The sequence below is a fragment of the Sardina pilchardus genome, chromosome 23 (genome assembly GCF_963854185.1).
Source record: "Sardina pilchardus chromosome 23, fSarPil1.1, whole genome shotgun sequence".
NCBI classification, from domain to species: Eukaryota; Metazoa; Chordata; class Actinopteri; order Clupeiformes; family Clupeidae; genus Sardina; species Sardina pilchardus.
Genome location: NC_085016.1, coordinates 26277408 through 26303399, shown reverse-complemented (window position 1 = coordinate 26303399; position 25992 = coordinate 26277408). Strand labels below are relative to the sequence as shown.

Sequence of the window (25992 nt, the reverse complement as noted above, 5' to 3'; positions counted from 1 at the left end):
GCGGAAGCATGAAAAGGCTACCCGGCAACCAGGAAGAGTTCCACAGGGTGGCGCTGTGACTATTTTTATGATCAATTTTACGCCGGAAATCAAGCGTAAGCCACGGCATCGGCTTGGCTTACTTTTGTTTTCAGAGCTTGTTTTTCAGCTTGTAACTAAAGGTGTTTGTAGTAACCATGGCGGGTACAGCTTTAAAGAGACTAATGGCAGAATATAAGCGTAAGTATTGGAGTAGTATTGACAAATTGTCCTGGTAGATAGACAGCAGTTAGCAGCTAGCTAATGTTACAGTGGCAGGGTTTTTAGTTGGCTACTCTGCTCATCAGGTGAAAGTTACTATTGTAGGGATAGCTAGTCGGACAGCATTGAAAAGGTTTCACAGTTATTCACCAAAGGTAATGCTCGATGTTAATTTCGTGTTAAAATGGTCAGGTCAGCGACGATGATGTATCACTTGAATCTGGAAATGTGGATTGCGAAGTGGTCAAAATGTAGTTAAGCATGCAAGCTAATGTTCACGAATCAACTGAAACATCAGTGTTAATGACTGCCATTCAGCATTCACAACGTGCATATCAATGTGTGTGGTTGAAGTTCAGCTATATAGTATATAGTAACTCAAGGACTGCGACGTTGTAATCAGTACTAGATATGGCAAGATGTATTCGAGAACCTCTCCAAATATGCATCTACGTTTCTGTGGTTTTGAGTATGTCGCCTAACCTTTCTTCTGTAGGCTACATTTAGTAACCCTCTTGCTAGATTGATGTATTAAACTTGACGTGAATGCTCTGATGCTACCATCATCTAATCATTAATGTTTGCCTTCTGGCAGAACTGACTCTGAACCCCCCCGAGGGAATTGTTGCTGGTAAGGTCTTTTTCATAACACAGTTGTGGACTTTGGTGGATGTAGGTCTTGTTTACTTGTTGTATATGGATCTGCTGAGGATATTTCTGTTTTCTGAACGTTGTCTTTTATTCTTACAGGCCCAGTAAATGAGGAGAATTTCTTTGAATGGGAGGCCTTAATCATGTAAGTTTTAACATGTAACTTTTATTTGTGGGCCGTGTTTCGGGAAGATGTGCCAGATTACAATTAATTATGTAAATATAGATCTTCAGAGCTCTGGAAACTTCTTGAAAATTGCTAAGGATTTATGAAAATGCTGCAGTGAAATCGTGTGACATTCGCACTGGCCTATTTTGACACATTTCTGCAGCAGGTTCTGTCACTGCCACTGTCACGACCCCAAACAGTTTCTGCTACTTGTGAAAAATGACCTTGGTGATTAGTGGGTTTTTGTCACATCAGTCCCTATGCTGTTGCACTCTTGGTCTGACTGGGTGCTTATTATGGGTTAAATTGAGGGGATTTTATTCTTAACTAGGGTTTCAGATCTGGCACAATTAAACTGTAGCAGATCAGTATGAGAGAACCAGAGCCCAGGCCAAGGGGTCACTGCATTGTTTCTCTGTCTTAGTTCTCACTCTTCTAGGGTTATGGTTATGGTTATGGTTATTTAGCAGATACCTTTGTCCAAAGCTAAATAAAGAAATGGACTACAAAAATGGACACTGCACATTCACCTGGTGGAACCAGCTTGAGTAAAATAGGCCTAGTTTGAATAACATTTACATTATAGCAGAGAAAACATAACCCCAAACATACATCTTCTGAGTCTCTGAGAACAAAAGTGGAATTCTGAGAAGTGGCAGATTGCTCCTTAGATATAGTTTGACTGGTGTTCTCACATTGTCCTGTTGGGGGCATTGTCTGCTCAATATAGTCCTTATACAGTTGTCCTTCTCCAGCTGAATGGATGCAAAATATTCTTGTTCTGTTATTTAATGTATTCATAGCGATAGTAGTTAGGGAAAAGAAAACAGTGGTTAATCATTATTTTGATTGACATGCAGTGATAGGTTTTGTTCTTTTGAAAGAGACCAGGCACTCCCATCATTGTCCGGGAATCCGTGTTGAGTTGATAGCGATCGAGTCAAAGCACTGATAATGCGGTCTCATTTGTGTCCTGCGGTAAACCATCCGATCGCCTGATGGATTTGTGGATACGTTTAAGTGTTTGTTTAAGCAGACAGCTTTGCCAGACCAAACAAGGAACAGAGGTGGCCAGCAGCCCTCTGGCCCAACTGTGTGTGGTACGACACAGCACAGGAAGTGAGATGGTGTCGGGCCGATTGGGCCCCTACACGTGAAGATAAAGGCCCAGCGCAGATCCGAAATCAACCGATTGATGGACAGATCAAGTGGAAAATAAACATGGGCCACATTTGCCTTTTAAATGCACACTGAGATTGATCGCTGTGAAATTCGCGCCTGTTCCATGTGATGGAGATGTCAGTGTGATGGTGCTTGGAATATAGGGCAAGATGAAGCCTTGATGACCTCCTCACAAGCATTGCATAAATCCATTGCATAAAGGTCAAATCAGCCCACATTTACCGGGGGGCTTTGAAGAGTGTGGATTTTTTTGTGTGGGTTTTTTTTGTTAGAGTAAATCAGCATAAAGATAATAGTAAGCTCTGCTTTGTGCCCTTGACACTTTAAAAGATGAGATGTCATCAGCAGACATCTCAATTCAGTAGAGACCACAAAAATCTAGGAAGTCCTGCATGAATCAAACCCGTTTTCACCCAAGTGACAGTTTGTGAGGGAAGCTCTTCTTTGCACAAGAAAAAAAATGACCTAGCCGCATGTCATACATATCAGGGTGTTCCGTAATCTGTGTTGTCACCTCATACACTCGAATGTCAGACCAGTGCATAAATCCCAGTGCACAGTTTAATGGCACTCTGAAGTCTGAAGCAGCGGTCATCATTTTTATGGACAACAGAATTTTTGTTCTTGTTTGCTGACCGTATACCTCTTCTCTGTTCATGACTACACCAAACCCCCCCAAAGGCGTATAGACCCCCCCCCCCCCCCCACACACACACACACACTCACACACATGCATGAATACACACACACACACACACACACACACACACACTCACACACACACACACACACTCACACACCCCCGGAGCACCTGCAAGTTTCCCTAATACCCGCCGCTGCACCTTTTATTGCATTTCTAAAACATACAATATTTGTAAATCTCTTGTGCAAACATGCCAGCATAAGCCTTTAATATGCGTGCTGCTGTCATTGCTGGCAGATGTGGTGGGTGAATGGCGAAGCGCTTCTCTGGCCCTTGGAGTTTCCATGACCGCAATAAAACTTGACTTAATATGAGGGATTAGGAGGGCTACCATAATAGCTTACCACAGGGGCTCATGGAGCACGCTCACCTTGGGGAGAGACGAGTGCAAGGCATGCTTGGTATTTGGTCTCTCATAACTTTGTTTTGTTTCGTTTTTTAAGCTTTATCAGTTCCTTTCTATTTGTATTTGTTGGTTCATCATCTCTCACTGTATCTTAATCTAAATTCACCCATTGTGGCATACAAGTAACGCATCAAGGTTTTGGAGGTTCAGGTATAAACTGCTGAACTGCATTTGTTTAGTTTTTTTTTTTTTTTTTTTTTTTTCAGAAATCATTTCAACACATTTAACAAACCATCAAATTCGTCTTTGATTTGATTTAGCAAGAATAGTATATTCCATATCTCTGATGACATTACTAGAATCACTGCAGAACTAAGACATAAAACCCTCTTAGGAAAAAAAAATATATACTTATGTCTATGCATTTGTGCCTCCAGGGGTCCAGAGGACACATGTTTCGAAGGAGGCGTGTTTCCTGCGATCCTCAGCTTTCCTTCGGACTACCCTCTCAGCCCCCCCAAAATGAAGTTCACCTGCGACATGTTCCACCCCAACAGTAAGTGCCTGCCATGTTGACTTTCAGAGCATTAGTTCCTGAGTGTAGCCTGACATCGTCGCTCAATTCTAGTCTGAATTTGAGTCTGATATTGCTCCATTGGGATGTGATTAAGGTGCGTGTTTCAACTGATACAGGGGTACTACTTCTCGGTTACATGTCGGCAGTCCGACATCCTGCCAGTCCGACATCCCTTTCGTCCGACATGCCGCTATTCAGACATGGTGTTATTCCGACATGCTGCCAATCCGACACATTTTAGTACCCCCATTCCGACAGTTTACAAATCCTATTTTTTTTCCACGTCAATTTAACGGACCCTATGAGCCCGACGGACGCAAAGTGCATCAAAAAACACACCCATTCTTCTCTGTTACATTGCTCCGTGATTATTAGTCACAGCGAGATGAGACCTATATTGCATGAAAGAGCTCAGAACCGGGGATTTCCAACGAGACTAGACACGTGTCTGTACGATCAAGTATGAAAATGAAAATAAAATCATGATTTTAAATGAAAGTATTTACAGTCTATATTGCTCTGCGTTCACCCATGCAGCCACTGCTCTCGCTTGAATTACTCCGGGACCAGGCATCGCACAGACATAACACGCATAGCAAATGAAAGAGGAGAAACAGGGCTTTCCATTGATACCAAACACATCGATCATTTTGTGTTATAGAAACAGACGAAGTGACAAACAAATAAGAATCATATAGCTTCGGCTACCGCTACTTTCGTTTGATAGGCTACTCGTGAAACCGTGGTTAAAAAGATACGGCTTGCATGTCAGATAAAAGAGGAGAGCTAGAGCTATCCATAGATACCAAATACAACCTTCTAGGCCATAAAACAGACGAAGTGACAGCAAAATAATAACTTAATTTAGCCCCACTTAGTCCGCGAATAATGAGAAGAAAACTTGCCATGTCTATAGAACTGCTTTCACTTCCCCGAGTCGTGCACGCAACAGACACACAACCATATCAAGAAGTCTTCACAATGACATTTTAAATGTGAATCTTTATTATTTTACACAATTGGATATAGTTATGACATTAATAGCCTTTTAATGACCTCATGTCGGAATGGCACGTTGTTTGAAAAAAAAGTTAAATACCGCCACTGCGACCATGAAGAAAAAAAATGTCGGACTGGTGGGACTTTTTCTCATAAAGAGACATGTCTCCACTACGACAATTGGACGTCAATGTCGGAGTGCTGGTATGTCGGAATGAACGGCGGTAGCCCTACTTCTCCACAAATGTCTTAACGTTATTTTCTGGTTATGGCGCTGTCAATATCTTGTACAACAGACATAATAGCAAAATCTAAATCTGTTCCTTTTAGTAACAGCATTTTTGTTAGGAAGAACCGGGAAGAATGAAACACTTTTTATTTAAATGCAACTTACAAAGACATTGTACCATTTTTCACTAGCAACTTGCATCTGTCCTTTGTCAAACACAGTTGCATTTCCAACTCTGTTCAGGAGTTCTGGTCCGAACTGCGACTCGGAACAGGTTCTGGTTCGGTCATAGTTACTCCACAACGGAACAAGTCCAGACCGAACTTCCCGACCTCCAATGTTGTGGGCGGGGCTAAGTTTGGCTGGCATCCAGGCTACCTTGAGAGTAATTCAGTCTACATTTCACTGTATTCTCCTCACATCCGTCTCTCTTGCACAATTCTGGGTCTTTAACAAAATGCCTCGGTTTCAGCCACTGTTCAAAGCCAGTCCCCTAAAGAAGACAAAGAAATTGGTTTGTAGTGCAGTAATGTTGAAGGTGATTGGAAGAAAACGAGCTGTGAATGTTTTCAAAAAGACGTAATAAGATGACTCCAAGGTACAGGCGTGTGTGACGGCTGTGTCGGCCTTCTCATTTGTGGGCTGAAGCTCTGTCACTGTAGTTCCCTCTCTGCACATGTTTAACAGACGATATGGTCACATTAAGCCAGACCGTAAGTCCTGCCTTGTCTGAGTCCTGTAACCTTGGTTCTGTCCACAGTCGTGTTCAGGGCTTGAATAAGGAACCCAGGGGTCACTGCATTTTAGCTTGTTAGCAATGCTAAAACTCATAGCATCTAGCACATTTTTTGAAGCATCAGGCCGTGCAGTGTATTTCACATTCCTGACAAGCCGGAGGATCCATTGAGACCTCAGTCCTCAGTGCGGAGAGGTTTGCGTTGTCAGGGAAGTGTGCCCAGACAAAGTCCTTCCTGTTGGGGCATGAGATAGCAAGCGCAGCGGCCTGCGATAGACACAGAGGCCATTATCAGCGCTAGGGGTTGCCAGATCCGGATCCGTGTCCCCCGGCACTGCGCAGTGGAGCGCCAGATAGCATCTGCCACGCTCTCACTGTGGGTGGCTGATATCGCCTCCGCAACCGCGCTTTGATTGTGATGTGCGGGCCCGGCACAGGGTGTAGTGATTTGGTGTGAAGCTGGTTTGTGTGTGGGTGTGTGTGTGTGTGTGTGTGTGTGTGTGTGTGTGTGTGTGTGTGCACACATGTGGAAAATCTTCTGTCCACGTCACTCTTTTTTTGTACCTGCAAGGCATCTTGCCAGTATCCTGAGTTACTCTTAGATAAAGTTAATTGTTGGTCATGTCCACTCTCATGAATGAATGATGTCTTTGTGTGGCGGGTCTTGTATCTCTAAGTATCTCTTGCGGTAAGTGGCTTTGGATTAAAGTGTCTGCCAATTGAAGATATGTAAATGTTAGTATACCGTGTCCTCATACTTCTGTGAATGACTATGGGCCATGACCACAGTTGTGTTTGTGTGCATGTTTACATACATGCATGCACACACAATTAATGTATTTGCATTATAAAAATCATTTTTTTTTTTTAGTCCACATAGTCCACAACAGACATCATAGCTCAAAGAGACCCTATGCAACTTTTTCATAGTCATAAAATGGCTTAGAAACCGTTGTTTTCCTTGACTGACCAGTTTTATCGAAAACAGTAATACAGTGTCCCTATCCGCTATTGCAACCTTGCAGTTTGTTCAAGAGGCGATCGCTCCTTGTTTACATCTGGAAGGCTGAGATGCGTAAGGAACAAGAAGAACCACACTTGCAATTTATTTATAGTCTATATGTATAAATATACACGCTAAAGCTGTCGGGGAAGCTCTGCAGAGAAATATGCAAGCATAAAACGAGCAAAAACGATCCTGCATAGTTTCTCTTTTAAGCAGAGCGCTGGAACCAGGACACCAAAGTGCTAATTGCTGTGGGAAACACGTCTTTCCACATCCTGCAACATGGTCCTGGCCACCACATCTCCTACAATGGTCTGTCAGGGTCACCCCGATCGGTGTGCTCACCTCAGTCCTGGTCTAAGCCGCCTGTCCTCCCCTTCTCCGCAGTCTACCCAGACGGCCGCGTGTGCATCTCCATCCTGCACGCGCCCGGCGACGACCCCATGGGCTACGAGAGCAGCGCGGAGCGCTGGAGTCCCGTCCAGAGCGTGGAGAAGATCCTGCTCTCCGTGGTCAGCATGCTGGCAGGTGAGCCCGCTGGAGCCAAATGATGGTTTCATTTCAAGTTCTGCTGAACCAACAGTTCTCGGCGACCGAGAGCTATGTGAAAATTGCCAGATTTCTCCTTAAAGGCTTTACAGAGGACACTGTGTATAACCTGTAGCACATTTGTAGGTAGTTGCACGATCAGTCATATATCACTATGTAAAGGTAGTACTAGTTTATTACTGGCCTTTGTTATAATGTGGGTAATTTGTTATTGTTCCAGTTCTTGAAGAGCTGTTTTGCATCTCTTTTTGCCCTGTTCAGAGCCGAACGATGAGAGCGGCGCGAACGTGGATGCCTCAAAGATGTGGCGTGAAGACCGCGAGCAGTTCTACAGGCTGGCCAAGCAGATTGTGCGCAAATCCCTGGGCTTGTAAAGCCATCCTGCCTGTCCTCTTCCTCTTCCTCCCCACTCCCTCCTCTTCTTCCTCCTCTTCCTCCTCCTCCTCCCAGATAGTAACACCTCCACCCCCCACCACACCCCTACCCCGCCACAGAGAGGTCCAGCGAGGACAGACGACAGGCACGAAGGAAACTAACAAAAGAGACTTCCTGTAGAAGATGGAAAAACAAAAGACACTCAGTCCCTCAACATGGCTGCCGTGACGATTCTCCCCTACCTCTACGGAACAGCGCACTTTACATAAATACTTTTATTGTTTTTTTTTTTTGTTTGTTTGTTTTCCTGGTCGCCAAACATCTCGCTCATGCTTATTTCTTCACACAGACATGGGGAAACGAGGGATTTCCTTCTCTGTCTGTCTATATGAGAACATGGCTGACTTGTCCAGCATCCTCTTCATTATTGCACACATGGTCCACTCGATGCAGAGCGAACAGTGTGTGTGGAGGCACCTTAACAGGGAGGGGGGCATTGGACTGGTGGTTGGGAGAGGACCGTGTTTGGGGAGGGAGGAGGGGGGTTGCAGTGCTGGAAGGGCTTGGGCAGGATGGGGGGGGGGGGGGGGGGATCGGTAATGATGCAGTTTGTGGGGTGCTAGGGTGGTGAGGGGAAAAACACTGCCTGTGAGTGATTTTTCTGCATGCCATGCTAAGGTGTGCGTGTGTGTGTGTTTGTTAGTCAGCGTGTGTGTGTGTGTGTGTGTGTGTGTTTGTGTATGCACACACACATTGAAATGAGTTTGCGGGGGTGAAGACGCAGGGCTTCGTTTACACATCAGACAGATTCGGGGGTCATTGACCAGACCTAGTGTGTGCCAACTCCGCTAACATGACCCAAAATTGTCTTAAACCAGATGCACTCATCCAGGGCTGTTTTTGCCAAAAGCATTGTTGTGCTACGACCATTGAACTAAAACGGAGAATGTATAAAATGACAGCGAGACTATCATTTTAGGATGCTCGTAGAACAACAGAACCTCTGGCGAATTGTAACCCAGGTCAATTCTTGAATAAAGAAGGTGCTGGTGATTGACTAGTCTCTCGAGAGGAGGAGAGTACAGATGGGAATTCGATTGAATGGACCGCAAGAGTAATGCAGGAAATTCCATCTGTCCTATTTGTCTTACGCAAGTGACACTCAGTTCAACAGTATTTTTTTATTTTACATGCTCTAGTTACCAGTATTGTTACAATTTGATACTCCAATCCCATTGCTTAAATGAAGCCCTGTGTCTTTTGAAATCATTTTATAGAATGATTAAAATAACTTTGAAGTTCTCAATCTAGAATGGATGGGTTGATTGATTGGAAAATGAATGACTGGATTTTGTCAAATTACTAATGATTACACTAAGATGTGCGTATACCCCGTGGTCGTCAGAGATGCCTTAGTGGTTTTATTCTGACTTCCAGTAGTACGTCCTGGGTCAAAGGTCATTCAACTCCAATTTTCAGATTTCAGACGATAGAGACATATCCGGAGTGACACTCCAGGGTTTTAGTTTTAATGACGCAGACCAATGCAGAAATCATGATTTTGTGTGTCTATATTTTGGCATGTAGCACAGGAGTATTATTATAATAAAGTCCTGTGCTGGAGATTAAAACGTTGTGACCATTGTGTTTTGTACTTGAAAAGTCTCACAGAAAGTGTTTACATTCTTCACACAAGGTGAAATGTTTGTGTGAATACACGTTTGCTTTGTCTCTTTGCTAGTAGGGGATGGTTTATATTTTCGCAGTTCAAGAAAAAGAATTTGTTCAGTAGTTGTAATTTAACAACCGAGTTTTTGAAATGGTTCTGGGGTTGCCCTTACCAGACTGTCATTCACAAAAGTGTTTTCTGGCAAAGGTCAGGTGTGTAGGAGCAGACATGAGGTTGTGGTTTGACTTCCATATTTTTATTGGCAGACCAAGAGTTTTCCTCTGGTGTAATCGTTTCCTGCTCTTCTTCCGTCCAGGTTGACATTTAACCACTTCATCTAGATCCGTATTTTATAGTTACTTTTCAAGCAATTTTGCATATAAATGATAAGTAGACCAAACCATCAAAGTGTAGGAGCCTAATTGTAATACTTGTTAGACATTTATCAACCCTCATTAAGGAACAATAATGGGAACCTTGAGACGTTTAAAGTGTGTGGAGCCACAGGTATTGGCTGTGACGACAGGCTCATTGTCAAATATAAAAAGAAGGAAATGGCTCCTGTTAGCAGATCCGGACAAAGTTGCCTGTCGGTTCCCATTTAAGCCCCCGCACTGCTTAGCGCCGCCGACGCTAAGAAAACAGTGTCGACGTATAGCCTCTGATCACCTCCTCCGCACAGGAACACACACACACACACACATCTACTTTTCCACTGAACCTCGCTTCTGCTCTCTCCCTTATCTGACCTGCAAGCCCATACACAAATCCCCAGTATGAACAACCCAGTCTTAGATCTCAATTACACTAAATTTGTATGGCACCCTTAAGTTTCGCAAAGAATCAGAATGTGATCATAATCCATAGGAACTTCTGAAACAGCAAGACTCACCTGTGCTGTATCTTATCAGCTGTCGGACTAAGTTGTTCACTTTGTTATTGCAGAAGCCTAATGACAGTGTAGTGTGTGTGTGTGTGTGTGTGTGTTTGAGAGAGAGAGGCACAGTGAGGCTCTGGGATAGCCCGTTTCCCTGTCCAAACATGTCTGATACTTCAGTCTCACTGATAATGAAACGCAAACAGAAATCAAAGCCTGCTTCAGCCTCAGGGACAGACCTAGCGCACAAACACGGCTTAGCAGCTTTCAAAGAACTTCAGCAGAGACTTCAGTGCACCTAGCGAGCGCTCCTCTCTTGAGTTGGGGCGTTGATCACCTAGAACCTGAGTCTCATGTCCCACAAGTTCTTTTAAAAGAACTGATCTAGTCATTGAACTCCGACACAGTTTGGTAGTTCACCCATTTGACTCTTCCTACTTTTGTTCTGGTGCACAGGCAGGTGGTAGCCCTTTTTGATTGACCTGAGGGATTACCTCGCCCCCGTCTACCTGGGCCTCCCGTCCTTTTATGATACGCCTTGCACAGGGCTCCCCCGGCCCACACACCAACAGGTAAATGAGACGACACGGGGGATCACAGTCGGAAGGCAAAGCAGTGCCACCACTTCCCTGTTCTGGGGGATTAAGCATCCATGGAATCCCCCCCTGTGAAGGCCACAGCAGAACTCCCTGACTCCCATTATGAAGGGATAAGCTCGCGCACTGCTCGTCTCCGGGGCCACCCGCCTACCGGACATGAAAGCAGGGCGACAGGAGAGAAGAGGAGAGGAGAGGAGAGGAGAGGAGAGGAGAGGAGAGGAGTCCTCGGGGTTGGGGGAAGGTGGGAGGTGCAGTGCTCTGTGTTTGTTGTTTTTGTTTTTGTTTTTGTTTTTTTTCTCTTTGACTCACACGCAAAAATGCTCTCTCGCACACTCGAGAGGAATCCTTTGAGTTGGAGGAAGGTGTATCTTTCTTTTAGTTTTTGTTTACCTCCTCTCTTTTTTCCTCTGAGACACACACACACACACACACACACACACACATACACACTCTATCTCTCTCCCTCTGTATCATTCACACACACACACACACACACACACACACACAAAGAGAGGAATGCTTGAGGTTGGGGGTAGGTGTATCACTCTTTTTTTTGTTTGTTTTTTGTTTTCCTCCTCTCTTGCTTTCTCTCTGACACGCAAACTTACTCAGTCTCTCTCTCTCTCTCTTTTTCTCTTTGTCACACACACACACACACACACACCACAATCACTGAAGAGGCACACGAGAGGAATCCTTGAGGTTGGGGGAAGTGGAGTGTAGTGCTCAATTGTGTATGTTTTTGTAGTCCCACAGATGATGTAGCTAATGGAAGTGCCTGACGTGACTGCTTTGAAGCCCAAGAGCTGTAATGGGGCAGTGGCATTCCACTAAAGAGAGGTCAGCTGTGCAGTACGCCTCCCTGTACTTTTCTCTGCTAGCCTGCTTGCTAATGCACTGACCTGCGATTAGCAAAGGACGGCACGCTCGCGATGAGAGGTGATGTGTGAGGGTTGGGGGGGGGGGCATGGAGGTTTATGTAAGTGTGTATAGTGTGTACTTGGCCACACCTGCAGTAAACACAGTCAACATCTCCAATGGCTTCTGACCCGAGACTCAGTGTTTGGTTAGGTTTGACAGAGGCTTGTCAGAAACTGACTCTGACACTACAAGTGATCATAAATGAAAACCAATTTAGTCCTTTTCTTGAAAAAAATTAGGTGAATATTTATACAGTATCTGTGTAAGATCTTTTCTCATTGCTAACGTTTGTTATTTTCCTTAATACCAAATAGCTGACACCAAAGACTACATTCAAGTTTCTAATTCCATTCTAATTTCTGGTTTATACTAGTTAGTGCTGATAAAACTATAAATTATAAAACTACAACTACAAAAAAACACATATTCAGGACAAGACATTGGTCACCCAGGAGTGTTGCACCCCTGTGGATTAGAATGTTGTTCTGGAATGTGGAGGAGCGACACACATTGCATGGAGTGCAAGAGAGGACAAGAGAGTTTGACCAAAACGTAGCGCAGGGGATGTGACCCTTCAGGACTGACACATTGCAAGGAGCACAGAGCATGGGGTGGTCTAGTCGTTATAGGGATCTGGGCTTCCAAATGAAACACCGGAATGTTGGGAATTCTTTTCCGCTATTGTGGCCCTGAGTAAGGCACTTAACCCCAAGTTGCTCCACTAGAACGATACTCAGACTGACACTACTGCAAAGACCAGAGGTATACGTGGAGAAGGAGAAAGTGTGAGAGAGGGAGAAAGGACATCTGTTAGAGAGTTTGAGCGCTGTGTTGTCGTGCTGTGGCGGAGAGCGGCAGGTGATCCTGCGACTGCGCCAGACCACAGAGCATCTCTTCCAGAGAAGAGTGGCCCTCAGGCAGCCTGAGCAGTAGACTCCGACTCTGCCGGTAGTTCACCGTGAGGACAGACAACAGGTCGAACCAGCCAACTCCTCCCATCAGGGTTTGTGGGGGGGGGGAACTCGCTAAGCTTTTGAATCCCACCTGATGAAACGCTCTTACTCCCCTCCTCCCCCTCTCCATCCTTCCTGCTCTCTTTTCTCTTTCTCTTCCCTTCTCTTTCCCTCTGCTCTCTCCCTCACTCACTCACACATCCTCCTATCTCTGTATATCCCTCCTCCTCCCTATCTCTATTTATCTCTCTCTCTCTCTTTCCTCCCTCTCCACAACCCCACCTCTCCTGCCTACGCTCATTTAAATGTCTGTCTAAATACCTGACTCCCTCCTCCCTTGGCTCACATCTCTCTCATCTCTCCAGAGTCAACTAGTGCAGTCTCTCTCTCTCTCTCTCCCTACTCTCTCTCTCTTTCTTTCTCTGTCTCTTTCCCTTAAGCTCTAATAAACTTCAAGAAGGGGTCAGTGGAAACCTCATGATGCTCCCCTGACTGTAAGTACACATCTGCCGGACGGAAGACTGGACAGAAGCACTTTGTGACAGCTGTCAGAGAAGTGGACGAGAAGAGACCTCGGAGGCACTCGGTCCCTCTACAGTGGCCCGTCCTGTCGCCAGCGATCATTGACAGGCCAGTTAATGATTAGTGCTGGACACTTCTACCGGAGGGACCACCACACAGAGCTTCAGTGGACTCCCAACGCACCATGTTGTCCCTCTGTGAGCCGATTGTCCTCCGTCCTCAGTAGGTCCGAAGCGTGACCAGAGGGCCACTTGAGAGGATCATCAGAGTTTTTCAGGGACTACAAGTTAGATGCACAAGTGAAGATGTGAGTTTGTCTGTCTTTCTCTGAATCGTTTTTTGATCTGTTGAGGGGTCAACGTGACAAGGGCTATTGCTCACCTGCGGTGGCACAACGAAACAAAACAAACAAACGACAACCTCCACTTCTGGAACATTCTTGGCAAATTAGATGTCACGGTGCTGAGAGGCGAAGTTACTATTGGACTTATTAGGAGTTTTAGCAGCGGTTCTGAGGGATCTTTGGGGAGAACGGACCCGCAGAGAGCTGCCCAAATGATGGGGCCGCAGGGGTTGATGATCTCCCTGACTCTTCTCTTGTTTCCGGGTGATGTTGCGCTCGGTGCTGCGCCATGGAGACCGTGCACAGGTAAGTTATCTATTTTATTTTCATCCCCCCCCCCCCTCATCCTCTGTTGCTATGTTACTTTGGGTCATCTTTCAAATGCCTCGAGGATATTCATTTTTTTCCATGTGTGACGAAAGAGCTGCGTTGACCAAAAAAAAAAAAACCTCATCACAATTTGTTATATCTCACAGAGAAGTTGAATTGTGTGGGACAGTATTAATGTGATCTATTAGGATGCGTTCTTATTACGGCTTGATTTTCCTATTTACTTAACCCAGTGCCTGGACATCCATATTGCAGGCATAACTCTTGTTTCCTCGCCCATAAAATCCCCCACATTAGATAAGGTTAGGTCCTGTTCAAATGATTGTTTATCTTTGCTCGGAGCCTCACATCCTCCTGAAGATTAGGAGTTGAGGATGTGGGTGATTCCGAGTGCCATTTGAGGTAGAGGTGTCCCTAAAGCCAGATTAGCCGACCAACCAGATTCATCCTGCAAACACTGAAACATGGCAGGCATGCTCAAAAGTCCATCCTTGTAAACTATTCATAGAATTTATAGAAATAAACATTTAAATTGAACTGGAATCGCCTCAAAAATCAGTCTATAGTTCTACAATGAGGTGAGATTAAGCAAGAGATCTGCAGACTTGATGAATGGGGACATGCATTGCAAATACTGTATACTGTACATCGACATACATATTATTATATCATTGCCATGCAATGGCATTTAGACAGCACAATGACTATAATGTTAGACTCTTTAGGGGGTTAGTGTGGTATGGTTCTAGGGTGTAGGGATAGTTATAAACTCTGAATAGAGGGGAGAAGATATTATGGGCTGGGGTTACCACAGCAGCAGGAAGTGAGTTTGGGGGGGTCGGGGGGGGGGTTGCTTCTCACAACTGCCCCGGGGTTACCAGAGGTGGGGGGTGGTGCAGGAGGGGGCTCGGGGTGGGTGTGTGAGGGGCGTTTTGCGCCCTCCCTCACAGCGGGATCCCCCTAATGGTGGTGATCACTTGATTATGAAGTGTTGCTAAAACCTCGGGAACACCCTCTGGGCTGCATTCCACTGAGAGATATATGCATTAGCGTGGACAATCGTTTTCACCCACTTGTACAACAGAAAGACCATGCGCCATATACCACAGAGACAGCCGATTTCAGCTTTCAGCAACGTAACATCCTTACAAATGCGCATTGCATTCCCTATGGCCTATCAAGTTGTTTAAACTCAAGTTTTCAGGAACGGGTTACCAACCCCCAACATTGTGTCTGGCGAATATCCTCGTTGCCTTTGAAACTTAATCCATTTGGGTCTTCCCCACCTCCAGACACACTTTGATATACTGTGGAAGGAAACAGATATAAATCTAACACTTTGACCACAGATTCATATCCACTCATTAAATCAGTCTCTACTAACAACAGACAGATCTGCTTTGAGAGGAACTCAAAGGGTGTAAATGACAGCAAGTGTGTTGTCTTCTTATGAGTTTAAAAATAGCACTAATGGACTTAATTAAATAGAGTCTCACATTAGATGTATAATATGCTTGTCTTGGGGCACTACTGAAGAATGAGTTAGATTACAAGTATTTTACCACGTTCACGTTCATCATGTTTATGGTGCCTCCCAGTCTTAAACTGTGTTCCCAGTTGCATTTCCCAGTTACAAGTTTCAGTTAGAATACCCCTGAACTCTTAATTCCTTTCCCCCTGCCACCAAATACACACACACACACAGACACAGACACACACACACACACACACACACACTTTGGTTTTAGAGGTTTAAGTGATTTGAACAGCCAGCCTAAACCTTTACAAACTCATGATAACACTTTTCCAGTCATGTCTTATGCTCACTGTTTTCTAATCCGTCCTCTCCTCCTTCCATCTCTCCTCTCTCCACTCTTCAGCTCTCTCCTCTTTCTCTGTTCATCCCCCTCTTTACTCCTCTTCCCTTATTCCATGTCTCTTTCCTCCTCTCTTGTCTGTTCAGCTCTCTCATTTTTATGCAACACTCTCTTCATCTTTCCCTTCTCTCCCATGTTCATCACTCTCTCTTTCCCTCCACTCTCTTTACTTAATCCCCTCTTCATCGCTGTGTTTTGCATAGCGGTCCATTTGCATGAATGGAAAGAGAGATACAGGGTCTGATGTCCCCCTCTGCACACACTGACACATGAATGAAGGGCCATAAAATCCTGAAAGCTTTTGAATCCTTCACAGACTCCCAGATGAAAGGAGCACTTATCGGGACATCCCCATCTCTGGGTTTTTGATGTGTAAAGGGCACTGCTTCTTACAAGATTTGGATGATTAGGCCTCATTAAGTGCCCGAGCCAAATCGAAAGCAGTCTGACAACCAGTGCAAGCTACCTCCTCCACACCATAATGCCCTATAACAGTAGCATATCTTTATGAGCGCATGTATCAGATTGCTTTATATTTGTTTAGGTTAGATTATTTTAAGATATTATCACATCAGACTCTGTATTAGAAAGGTCAAGAGAATTATGTGACTTAATGTATATGTTATGTTATGTATAATTGATTCTTCAGGTGTTTGTTTTTGTTGTTTAGCTAAAGTAAGCGCATTTCGTTGTTTCTCTTTTGTTGGCCTGAAGAGCACGGCGGTTCAGGCCGCGCGGGTAGACTAGCTAAAGGGGCGGCAGCATCAGTAGAGATGGTGGAGGAAGAGGTGACGCGGGGAGGAAGTCATGTAGAGATAAAGGACTCGTCTCCTGCCCCAGCAGACCTGCTGCCCCTGGACTTCCTGTCCCGCGTGCTCCCGCAGGGAGGCCCGGCCGCCAGCGCAGGGGTGCGGCTGCTCCAGGACGGAGGGGTGCGAGGGGTCCAGCTGTCCGGTCCGCTGCGGGCCCTCGGCTTCTCCGCGTCGCAGATCTTTGTCAACTGTCAGAACTTCCCCTCCGAGTTTTCTGTCGTCGTGACAATGAAGGTGGATCGCATCACACCGAAGGTGAGTCTGAAGTGTTAAAGGAACTCCCCATGGCTGCACTGTGTAGTCTAACTCATTCCTCTGTAAAGTGAAGGTCCTTCCACGCTGCCCCAACAAACACCAACAGACTCCAACAACCCACAGCTGCAAATGTATAAGAATGTTGGGGTTTATTGGCCATTATTATCTTGGCTGTGTGCAAATCATCTTTAGGACCAAATCAATGCGTTGTCCTTCTCTCTCCTGTCTCTGCCGTTCCCTCAGACGAGCGAGTACATCTTTTCCTTGGTGAGGGGCGATGGCAACCAGCTCCTGTTGGGGCTGAAGTTCTCCAAGGAGCATCTCCACTTCCTCTACCAGGGGTCAGAGGTCAAGGAGAGGCTGAGCTTCCGGAACGTGCATCTGGCCGACGGGCAGTGGCACACACTGGTGTTGGCTCTGAGCGGGCAGCATGCCACGCTGACCATAGACTGTGGAACGGCTCTAGAGCTGTGAGTGTGGGCGAGATAATCGCCTGGGATCAAATGCAATCACATTTTAAACTGAATAGCAACATCAACATCAAGTCTTTTCGGAAACAATTTAAACAGTCATCTTACAAAAACACTGTATATTAAACAAGCCTGAGAGCAGTTCTGATTCTCTATCTGTGTGTGTGTGTGTGTGTGTGTGTGTGTGTGTGTGTGTGTGTGTGTGTGTGTATGTGTATGTGTATGTGTGTGTGTGTGTGTGTGTGTGTGTGTGTGTGTGTGTGTGTGGGTGGGTGGGTGGGTGGGTGTGTGGGTGTGTGTCTGTCTGTGTTATAGGGTTCTTAAGAAGCCATTCCCTGCAGACCTCAACACAAGCGGCTCCAGGATCTATGTCGGCAACCGGAAGCGCTGGAAAGGACTGTTTTCGGTAAAGACCTCTCGCTCCCTTGGAGCGCACGCTCACACATGACAGTACTACACTAAAAAGTCTTTACCTGATCACTTCCCTGACGCTGTTAACTGCTCATCCCAGGGTTTACTGCGTCAGCTGGTGCTCTTGCCCGGTTCTGATGCCATCACGCGGATCTGCCCCTCCTCAAACCCCCGGCTGGCAGAGCTGGCTGTCCCTGCAGCCCTGGGCCAACTACCTGTGCCACTGCCAGGAAACGACGTTCTCTCGCCTCCATACGGTGAGTGGACAAGCTGAGAGTGGAGTGTTCACACCAGGAATGATAGCTACAAACATAACTATAATATATATAAATGTAATATAAATAAAGAAAGACTCTCCCCGTGTTGATGAATGTGATGGCTACAATTTTATAGATTCTGATTGGCTGTTAGCTCTTTATCATTCTCAAAATCACTCGTTGTCATTCATATAAGACAAAGTGATCATTTATTTCCATTATGGTTATAATTGTTCTGGGTATGAACGGCCCTGTCTTATTGATGGGTATAAGAGATGAAAAAAGTCAAATTTGCGGGATATGTGTTTTGTGATACCTATCAATCATTTAATGAATGTTTATTTAATACTTCCCCCGCTATGCCTAGACTTTGATCTTTGACAGGGTTTTTTTGTGAAATTAGATAAGAGATTTCACCAAGATATGTGTATTTACAGTGTAAGACCAGGGTAGCCTACAGTGTTGGCTTGACATTCCTATATGCACACCCTATGTGTATAGTGATCATGCTTACAGTATTTCATCTTTGTGTCATTGTATGTGAATATCAGTGGGTTAGATGTTCCAAATGTTTGTCTATAAACAATTTATGTACAATGACACATGTCTATGATATATTTTAGTATTATGTTTATATATCAGTTGATCTATGGAATTGATTTATGCTTTCTATATTCAAAAGATTGTGAATAGTACCGAATGCTCTAACACACCTTTTTCTCCTTGACAGAGTCGGAGGTGCGGGTCACCCTGGGGTCACGCCCGTCCTGCACGGCGACGGAGAGGGGTCAGCTCTGGTTTGACACCCTGAAGAGAGGCCTCTTCCTGTGTGATGGAGCCTCCTGGCTTCCTATGCTGCAAGGTTGGTGTCCAGGATAGGCCAGAGTTGCTGAATAGATGAATAGAATAGCAAAAAATAACATAGAGATTCATGATTGCCACCTTCATCCTACAATGTTGGATAAGGCCCTTCAGAGAATATCTCCTCTCGTATCACTACTTACAACTACTCTTGCTAATCTTAGACTTGCCACCTGACTAACTGACACTTGTTTAAAAACAGCACTCACTGATGCACTTATACTTGTTGCACTCTACCTTTCTAAAAATGTTCATAGAATTGTTGTGAGAATTGCTTTAAAAGGCTTAAACTGTTTACCATGTTGTAAGTCGCTTTTGGTGAAAAGCATCAGCCAAATGTAATATATTGTAATAAGGCACTTGGCTTGAGCTGGGGGTTGATGATCGATGTTTCTTGTGTATGTTTGCCATGGAGTCCATGTAGAATGTGGCAAGGTACATAAGGCACATCCACTGTTAATATTGCCACAGAGGACCAATAGAGAGATAATGGCGGTGAAGCTGAGACAAGAACCTGTTCAATAAATGATTGAAGCACTGATTTGATCACCTACTGTATGTTTGAATATAAAGGGATCACCCCAACAGACATGTGTTGTGTCTACAGAGAAACAGCGTCTAGACTATGTGGATGATCACCAGGACGTCTTCACCAGCTCAGAGACGTATGACATCGAGGTGTTCCAGGTGCCCTCCGTGGGTCTGTTTGCCGCCATGGCTCACCGCTCCACGAGACCCGGCTCAGGCATCTACAAGTGGACCGATGGACGCTTCCAACTCTACCAGAACATCAGCACCTGCGAGGCCGTGGCCTGGAAGCACTTCACTGTGGGGAAAAAGGTGGGCTTGGAGTTTCTGAAGATCAACTAGTGGAGTATGACCTTGATGCTAATGACTCCAAGGTCATTGGGTTTATTTTCTTTGAGCATTCACGTGCAAACACACACACACCCACACATAAGCAACCTCTGGCATAATGATGATTCTGAGGGCTACTTGTAAACCATAAAATGTTTTGTCGTGGCAACAACCACATCATCATCACCCATATTTGCTAATTTATTGACACAGTGCAAGGTTATCAAGCATATTATATGGGCTGGGTCATTGCACTTTTCCACATCTTGAGGAACATGATGGAGGTTTAAATGAAAGTTGGTGATATATGGGAATGCATTTCTTTCCTTCATTCTTCTTTGATGATTCCGATTCATTGGGTTATTGGGCACTGTGGTTAATGGTCTTGCAGATTATACATGATGCAGGTAATACGCAGAACATTACGGTAGTATCTGCGGAGAATCAATTTTTGTGGGTGACAGATTAAACTGGTGAAAACATCTGTCACATACTGCTTGACCTGAAGTGTTCTCATGATATCCTTATGAGATTAGATTTGCATGGAGAGATTCTATGCTGTTCGTTCAAGTCCTAACAACACAAGAATCCAGTAATCTTCTCCTAAATGCCCTACAAGATAGATAGATATAGATTACTGATACTTTATTGAGCCCTAAGGGGAAATTCAAGAAATTCAAATTACAAGCATAAATCACTTAAATTAAGAATCAAATCTGATATGTCACCTCCACTGGTGATGAATCACCCCCATCAATCATTCATGTCTGTAATACACTCAGGATGTGTGAGCTTAATTAGTTTTACTGAGTCAACTGCTGGGACTATTTGTCAATGTCAAATGTCATTTACTGTTTTTTTCACTGAAGGCTACATTTCTGTCTTTTGTGTCAGGTGTTCTTGGCTGTGTCAAATTCAAAAGGACCCGTGGAGGGATGGAAGGAGGTCTCCATCATCTACAAGTGGAGCTTGAAGAAACTCAAGTTTGTGCGTTACCAGACCCTGGAGACCCACAGCGCTCGAGACTGGGAAGCTTTCCAGATCAACGATGAGTCCTTCCTGGCTGTGGCCAATCACAGGAGAGGTACAAACATGACATCAGCCAATCACATCCATCCTAGACATCCAGGTCGTCATAATGGTTAGCTTTACTGGCCAATTTCATCATACTAACATAAGCTCAAAACAGTTGTTTGAATATTCTCTGCTGATTTCAATACATTTCAGATTGTTTTGTCCAGCAGATAAATGATAAATTATATTGTTTTTCATTGGCTGCTGCTGGGACATGCCAACTCTTATTCTCTTATTTCAGCCAATGGAGAACACAACATCAACAGTGTTATCTACAAGTGGAACCCAGGCACCAAGGCCTTCGAGGTGAACCAGACCCTCTTGACTTCAGGGGCCTACGACTGGGAGTTCTTCACCATTGGTCCATACCATTTCCTGGCAGTAGCCAATGCTTTTGATGGTATATCCACCTACATTGACTCCACCATATACATCTGGCTTCAAGGAGGATTTCAGCCCTTCCAGACCATACGGGTAAGCTGTCACAGCTCTGTACTGTGTGTTTAGTGAGTCATTATGAACAAACCAGTCAAATAGGAGTGATCGTTTTTGAGCATTCAGCCATATCTTGTACAGTTTAGTATAGTATGCGAATCAATCAGTTATCAATCTGAAGACTCAAGTTTAGGAGTGTGGTTTATCTTGCAGTGAATGAGCTGCTGTGTGTCAGAGGTGGATCAGGGCATAATTTGGAGTCAAGCCTCTCCGATCCACATAACAAAAGCTTCACTCACAGTCTCAAAGACTAATACTTATCTGACAAAAGACTAATACTTATCTGAGACTAATCCCTGGTAGATGACGATGGAAGTTGCAAAACGTTGAGAACATCCTCACAATACCTTTCAGAAATTCCACCAATTACCTACTTCTCTGCTCCTAATGCTTAGTATTGCTTTAATACCGCTAGAGTAGAATCACTCTGACGCTAGCTTAACCTGACAGTCTGAAATGAACACTGAGCCACCACTGCTGAGTTGTGCTTTGAGAGATGATGCGGCCTCACACAAGGTGTTTCCCGGCTAATGCTGCCAAACCACAGACAGCCGCCCGTGCCCGAGACACCTGTTACCACAAAAGCGCCATGGGGCACCTTCCAAAGGCTTGCATCAGTATAAGTACAGGGCTGAGGTACATCAGCAACCAGCAGAGAGAGAGGAGGTGGAGCTGACTTTATTAGTTAAATTGTTTCAACTTTTCATCAATGATGATTCAGCTCTGCCTGTAGTGATGCTATAACCAACAACAAACATATAGGCTATATGCCTCCTTGTTCCTGTGCCATGCCAAAACTGTGGTTGCCAGTGATTCTTGCCTGATATTGTGAGGTACAGTCTGAAATACAGTTCAGATCGCTGTCTGTCTGTCTATCTGTCTGTCTGAGAGAAATGCCAGAGGGGCCTGGAAGGTAACCAAAGTAGAAATCAGTTCTGACAGATCACCGACTGCACCTGACAGTACGAGACGGAAACGGACGGCTAAAAATAGCCGTGTTCCTTTATTTAAATGTGACGTGCTGAAGAGGAGCTTGATTGATGGTCGCAGTTCTGCTACTCACTCCTATCATGCATGTCAACAAAGCAGCTGGGCAGTGTGTGTGTGTGTACGTGAGAGACTGTGTGTGGAGATGTGTGATGCTATGGCTGGGGGAAACTCCCCGGTGCACATCTGTGCCTCCCTCAAAATATGAAAAGACACATTGAGGGGGGGGGGGGGATTTTACTACCCCCTTGATATATACTATTTAGGGGCTTACTTAATCTTCAAACTGTGTGATTAAACGTCAGATTTTCCCCTTGCCCCTCATAAAAATCATGTTCATACATCGTTGTGATGAGTTGAGCTGAGTTGCATGGTTTGTAAGAGGTGAGGTAAGAGCCACCCACCTTTGATGAAAAAGGTGATTTCATCACTGTTGATGTATATGGTGCAGTCATTTGCTTGTTATCTACACATGAAAGGTAGAATCTTTCCCTCATACGCCACCTTGAACCTTCTAAACCTTCATTCATGTTCCCAGCAGTGATGTTGTTTTGCTCGGGGCGACAGAAGAGCTACAACTTGTATTTGCAGTAACTAAGCTAGCTTTAAAATTGATTTGCATTAATGACACGTCAAATTTGATGATGTTGAATGTCAAATGATATCAACTGCTGCAACTGGTAACTGCTGTTACCATTTAAGAGGCATACCAATGTTCTTGTAGACATCTATTCTTGAGCTGCCTTCAGTAGAGATTGCCTTTGTCCATACAGACTCTTGGGGCGACAGACTGGGAGATGTTTCGCATTGGAGACAGGTATTTCCTGGCGGTGGCCAATGGACATATGTTATATGACAAACGCCCAAGCCTCTATGCCATTAACTCCACCATATATGAGCTGGACATGGCCACCCAGATGTTCCTTGCGTTTCAGAACATTGGAACCTACAGGTGAGGCATTGTTACATTCATAATGTATTTTCTATTTACTCTATGTAAACATATGTGCTATGTCCTGTGATGTTTTTTAAAAGAATGTGGCCCATTTTTTTTACATTTTATTTTTGTTTCAGATAAAGGGTAAGCTGCCACTGTATTGTGGCCGTGGTAGCTTACCCTTCATCTGAAACAAATTTCTCCCTTGGGAGACCAGACCTAATAAAGTAACCTTCAGCTTTGAACCTTGTTATAAAAGAAAAAGAAAATGGGCCACATATTCTTGTGTTATTCAACCTTCTATTGCATTATCTGAGTTTGGTTTTGGTCATACTGACTGAATGCATTCTGTATTTCCTCTCCAGTGCTGTAGATTGGGAGTTCTTCACCATTGGCGAGGAGAAGTTTCTTGTGGTCGCAAACTCATACGATGGAACAACCTATTCATTAAACAGTGTTATATACAGGTAAGAGATTATCTGGCTCTCTCTAGATTTCATCCTCGTTCATCAGTAATTCAGACCAAGCTATATTGCTCAAGCACCTCATGAGTCTTCAGTCTTCATCAGTTTAATAGCCATTCGTAAAGAGTTGATGCAGTGTGATTGCCTGATGTGTTACACATGGATATCTATTTTCCGCCTGTCTTCAGGTGGCAAGGCTACGAGGGCTTCATCCCTGTACACCGGTTGCCCACCATAGGATGCAGTGACTGGGAGTTCTTCTCCTCACCAGAGGGCCAATCGTACCTCATCTACTCCAGTGCCAGACAGCCGCTCTCCAAAGTCTTCAAGCTCAAAACGAACTGAGCGCAAATTGAGGCATCGGAGGGAAAGTGTCCGTAGTAACTCTCACCCATGCAGTCAGTCATGACACTTGCAGGGAGACACAGTCATTGCTTCAGGTTCCAGGAGATAGAAGAGCTGTCATTCTTAAACTCCTGCAGACAGACCTGGGGGGCAAATGCATGTGGTTATGACAAACAGAGAGAGGATTTATGGAATGCTAATGGTTCAATGAAAATATTCCATTCATGGGTTGCCGTAGGGACTGCGTCTTTGCCTGCACTGGTAGGCCAGGAGCTCAGAAACTCAGATTCTGCATCTCTGTGTGGTTTGCCATCTTTGTTTGTAATTACTTATGATGCTTGTACCTTACAAATGATGTTCGATTTCAGTGAGCTGCCATACTGACCATCAGAAGAAACTGACTAGACATTTTAAGTGAGGTTCAAAATGCACACATAAGCAAAATGTTTAGCCTGCCCAAGAGGAGCAAGAACTAAACAAGGCTAAATATTATGAACATTTTTGATATATTTGTAACTAACTGAAGAATAATATACTCAGGTGACTAGCGAATAAAAATAGGCATATGGCCTGAACTAAAAACAATAATGGTCTTTCTTATCCATGAAAAAACAATGATTTGCTATTGTAAATGGTTAATGCTGTAGGCTATGTTTGACATGATTTGATAAAGTTCAGGATTTTTTTTTTTTTTTTTTTTTTTTCAGAGAGCACACTGGAAACAGACTTTGTTTATGATCTAGGCCTAATAATATTTGTATGATGCTGGAAACACAAATCTTTCCCAAGATGTTAATTATGTAAGCTCTTTACAGCCTACCATTTGGGATGGGAAAATCCATCACATGGTGAAATTTCACCAACTTAAGATTCTGACCATCCTAGCAACATCCTGATTACGTCCCCTAGCAATATCCTGGATAACATCCCAACAATATCCTGGATATCATCCCCTAGCAACATCCTGGATACCATCATAGCAACATCCATCCTAGGATCGTATCAGAGAATCTTAAATTTCACCATGTGATGGGTATTTCCAGATCCCATTAGGCCTACATTTGATTTCTGTAATTTATTTATATGTGTGTAAATAAAAGCTAACTGTGTAAATAAAAGCAAATTAACTATGTTTGCGCTGAAATGAAGTCCCAAATATCAAACTTTAGATTGAATGAGGACTACTCCACTTGTATTAGGCCTAGGCTGGCCTATAGGCTATTATCATAATTAGCCTATGCATGGTTACACTGGTTATGACAGACAGCTGGTTTATCGATCTCAGTGGGGTCAATAAAGACTTTTTAGCCTACTGTGCATTTGAACTACCTTGTTAACATCAGACCGCTTATCACCTGGGTTCACCCTATGGGTTCACCCCAGGCTACATGAGCGAGAATAGGCGCGTTCAAGTTGACCTTTTGCAGCAGCGAGATTTGCCGGCGGCAGCAGGGGCAAGGATACAAACGCTGCTATGAAGTTGTACACTCTCTACTTCCCGTGGTCTAGACTTGACCATGTGACGAATCACGAGGCACGGACCCGCACGGACTCTTGTGGATATGGGGAGGCATCTAAACACCTGCACACACGTCAGGGATGTAAAAGCCAATTAGGGCAAAGACCTGACATCATGAAGGCAGGGTCTAGGCTCCGCTGCTCTCCGCAGTACCTCCAGACCGGCTGCTCTTTTGCGGAGCAGCCGCCTGGCCACGCCTTGCTCCCGCGATAAGTTGAGGCCATGTGATACCGACTGCCGAGTCGAAAACACGCCCATCTAGACCATCGTGGACAGATTTTTAACCACGTGCATCTTGTGCTGCGCAGTTTTTGTGCTGCGCAGCCAACTTGAACGCGCCTAATGTCAGCGGCTGTCGACCTCTGGCTTAAAATACTACAAGTACCACAATTCC

At 44.5% G+C, this 25992-nt stretch overlaps 2 protein-coding genes across 4 annotated transcripts; both read left to right on the top strand.

Annotated features, from left to right (window-relative positions):
- Positions 1-89: 89 nt before the first annotated feature.
- Positions 90-8289, top strand: ube2g2 (ubiquitin-conjugating enzyme E2G 2 (UBC7 homolog, yeast)). Its single transcript, XM_062527565.1, has 6 exons — positions 90-219; positions 836-871; positions 991-1036; positions 3729-3847; positions 7226-7366; positions 7649-8289. Exons 1-6 carry the CDS (start codon positions 177-179, stop codon positions 7759-7761), a joined length of 498 nt encoding a protein of 165 aa, XP_062383549.1. The 5' UTR covers positions 90-176; the 3' UTR covers positions 7762-8289.
- Positions 8290-13138: 4849 nt separating this feature from the next.
- On the top strand, positions 13139-25391 carry tspeara (thrombospondin-type laminin G domain and EAR repeats a). Of its 3 annotated transcripts, none has more exons than XM_062528606.1 (12): positions 13139-13952; positions 16694-16920; positions 17164-17390; positions 17706-17796; positions 17902-18058; positions 18789-18920; positions 19527-19759; positions 20672-20861; positions 21093-21325; positions 23107-23285; positions 23636-23737; positions 23923-25391. In XM_062528606.1, the coding sequence occupies exons 1-12, from the start codon at positions 13859-13861 to the stop codon at positions 24077-24079; spliced, it is 2022 nt and encodes a 673-aa protein (XP_062384590.1). In that variant the 5' UTR covers positions 13139-13858; the 3' UTR covers positions 24080-25391. The 3 variants fall into 3 exon arrangements, with proteins under 3 accessions (XP_062384590.1, XP_062384592.1, XP_062384589.1); XM_062528608.1 differs by having other exon boundaries at positions 13140-13952; positions 16697-16920; XM_062528605.1 differs by having other exon boundaries at positions 13140-13952; positions 16568-16920.
- The last annotated feature ends 601 nt before the right edge of the window (positions 25392-25992 follow it).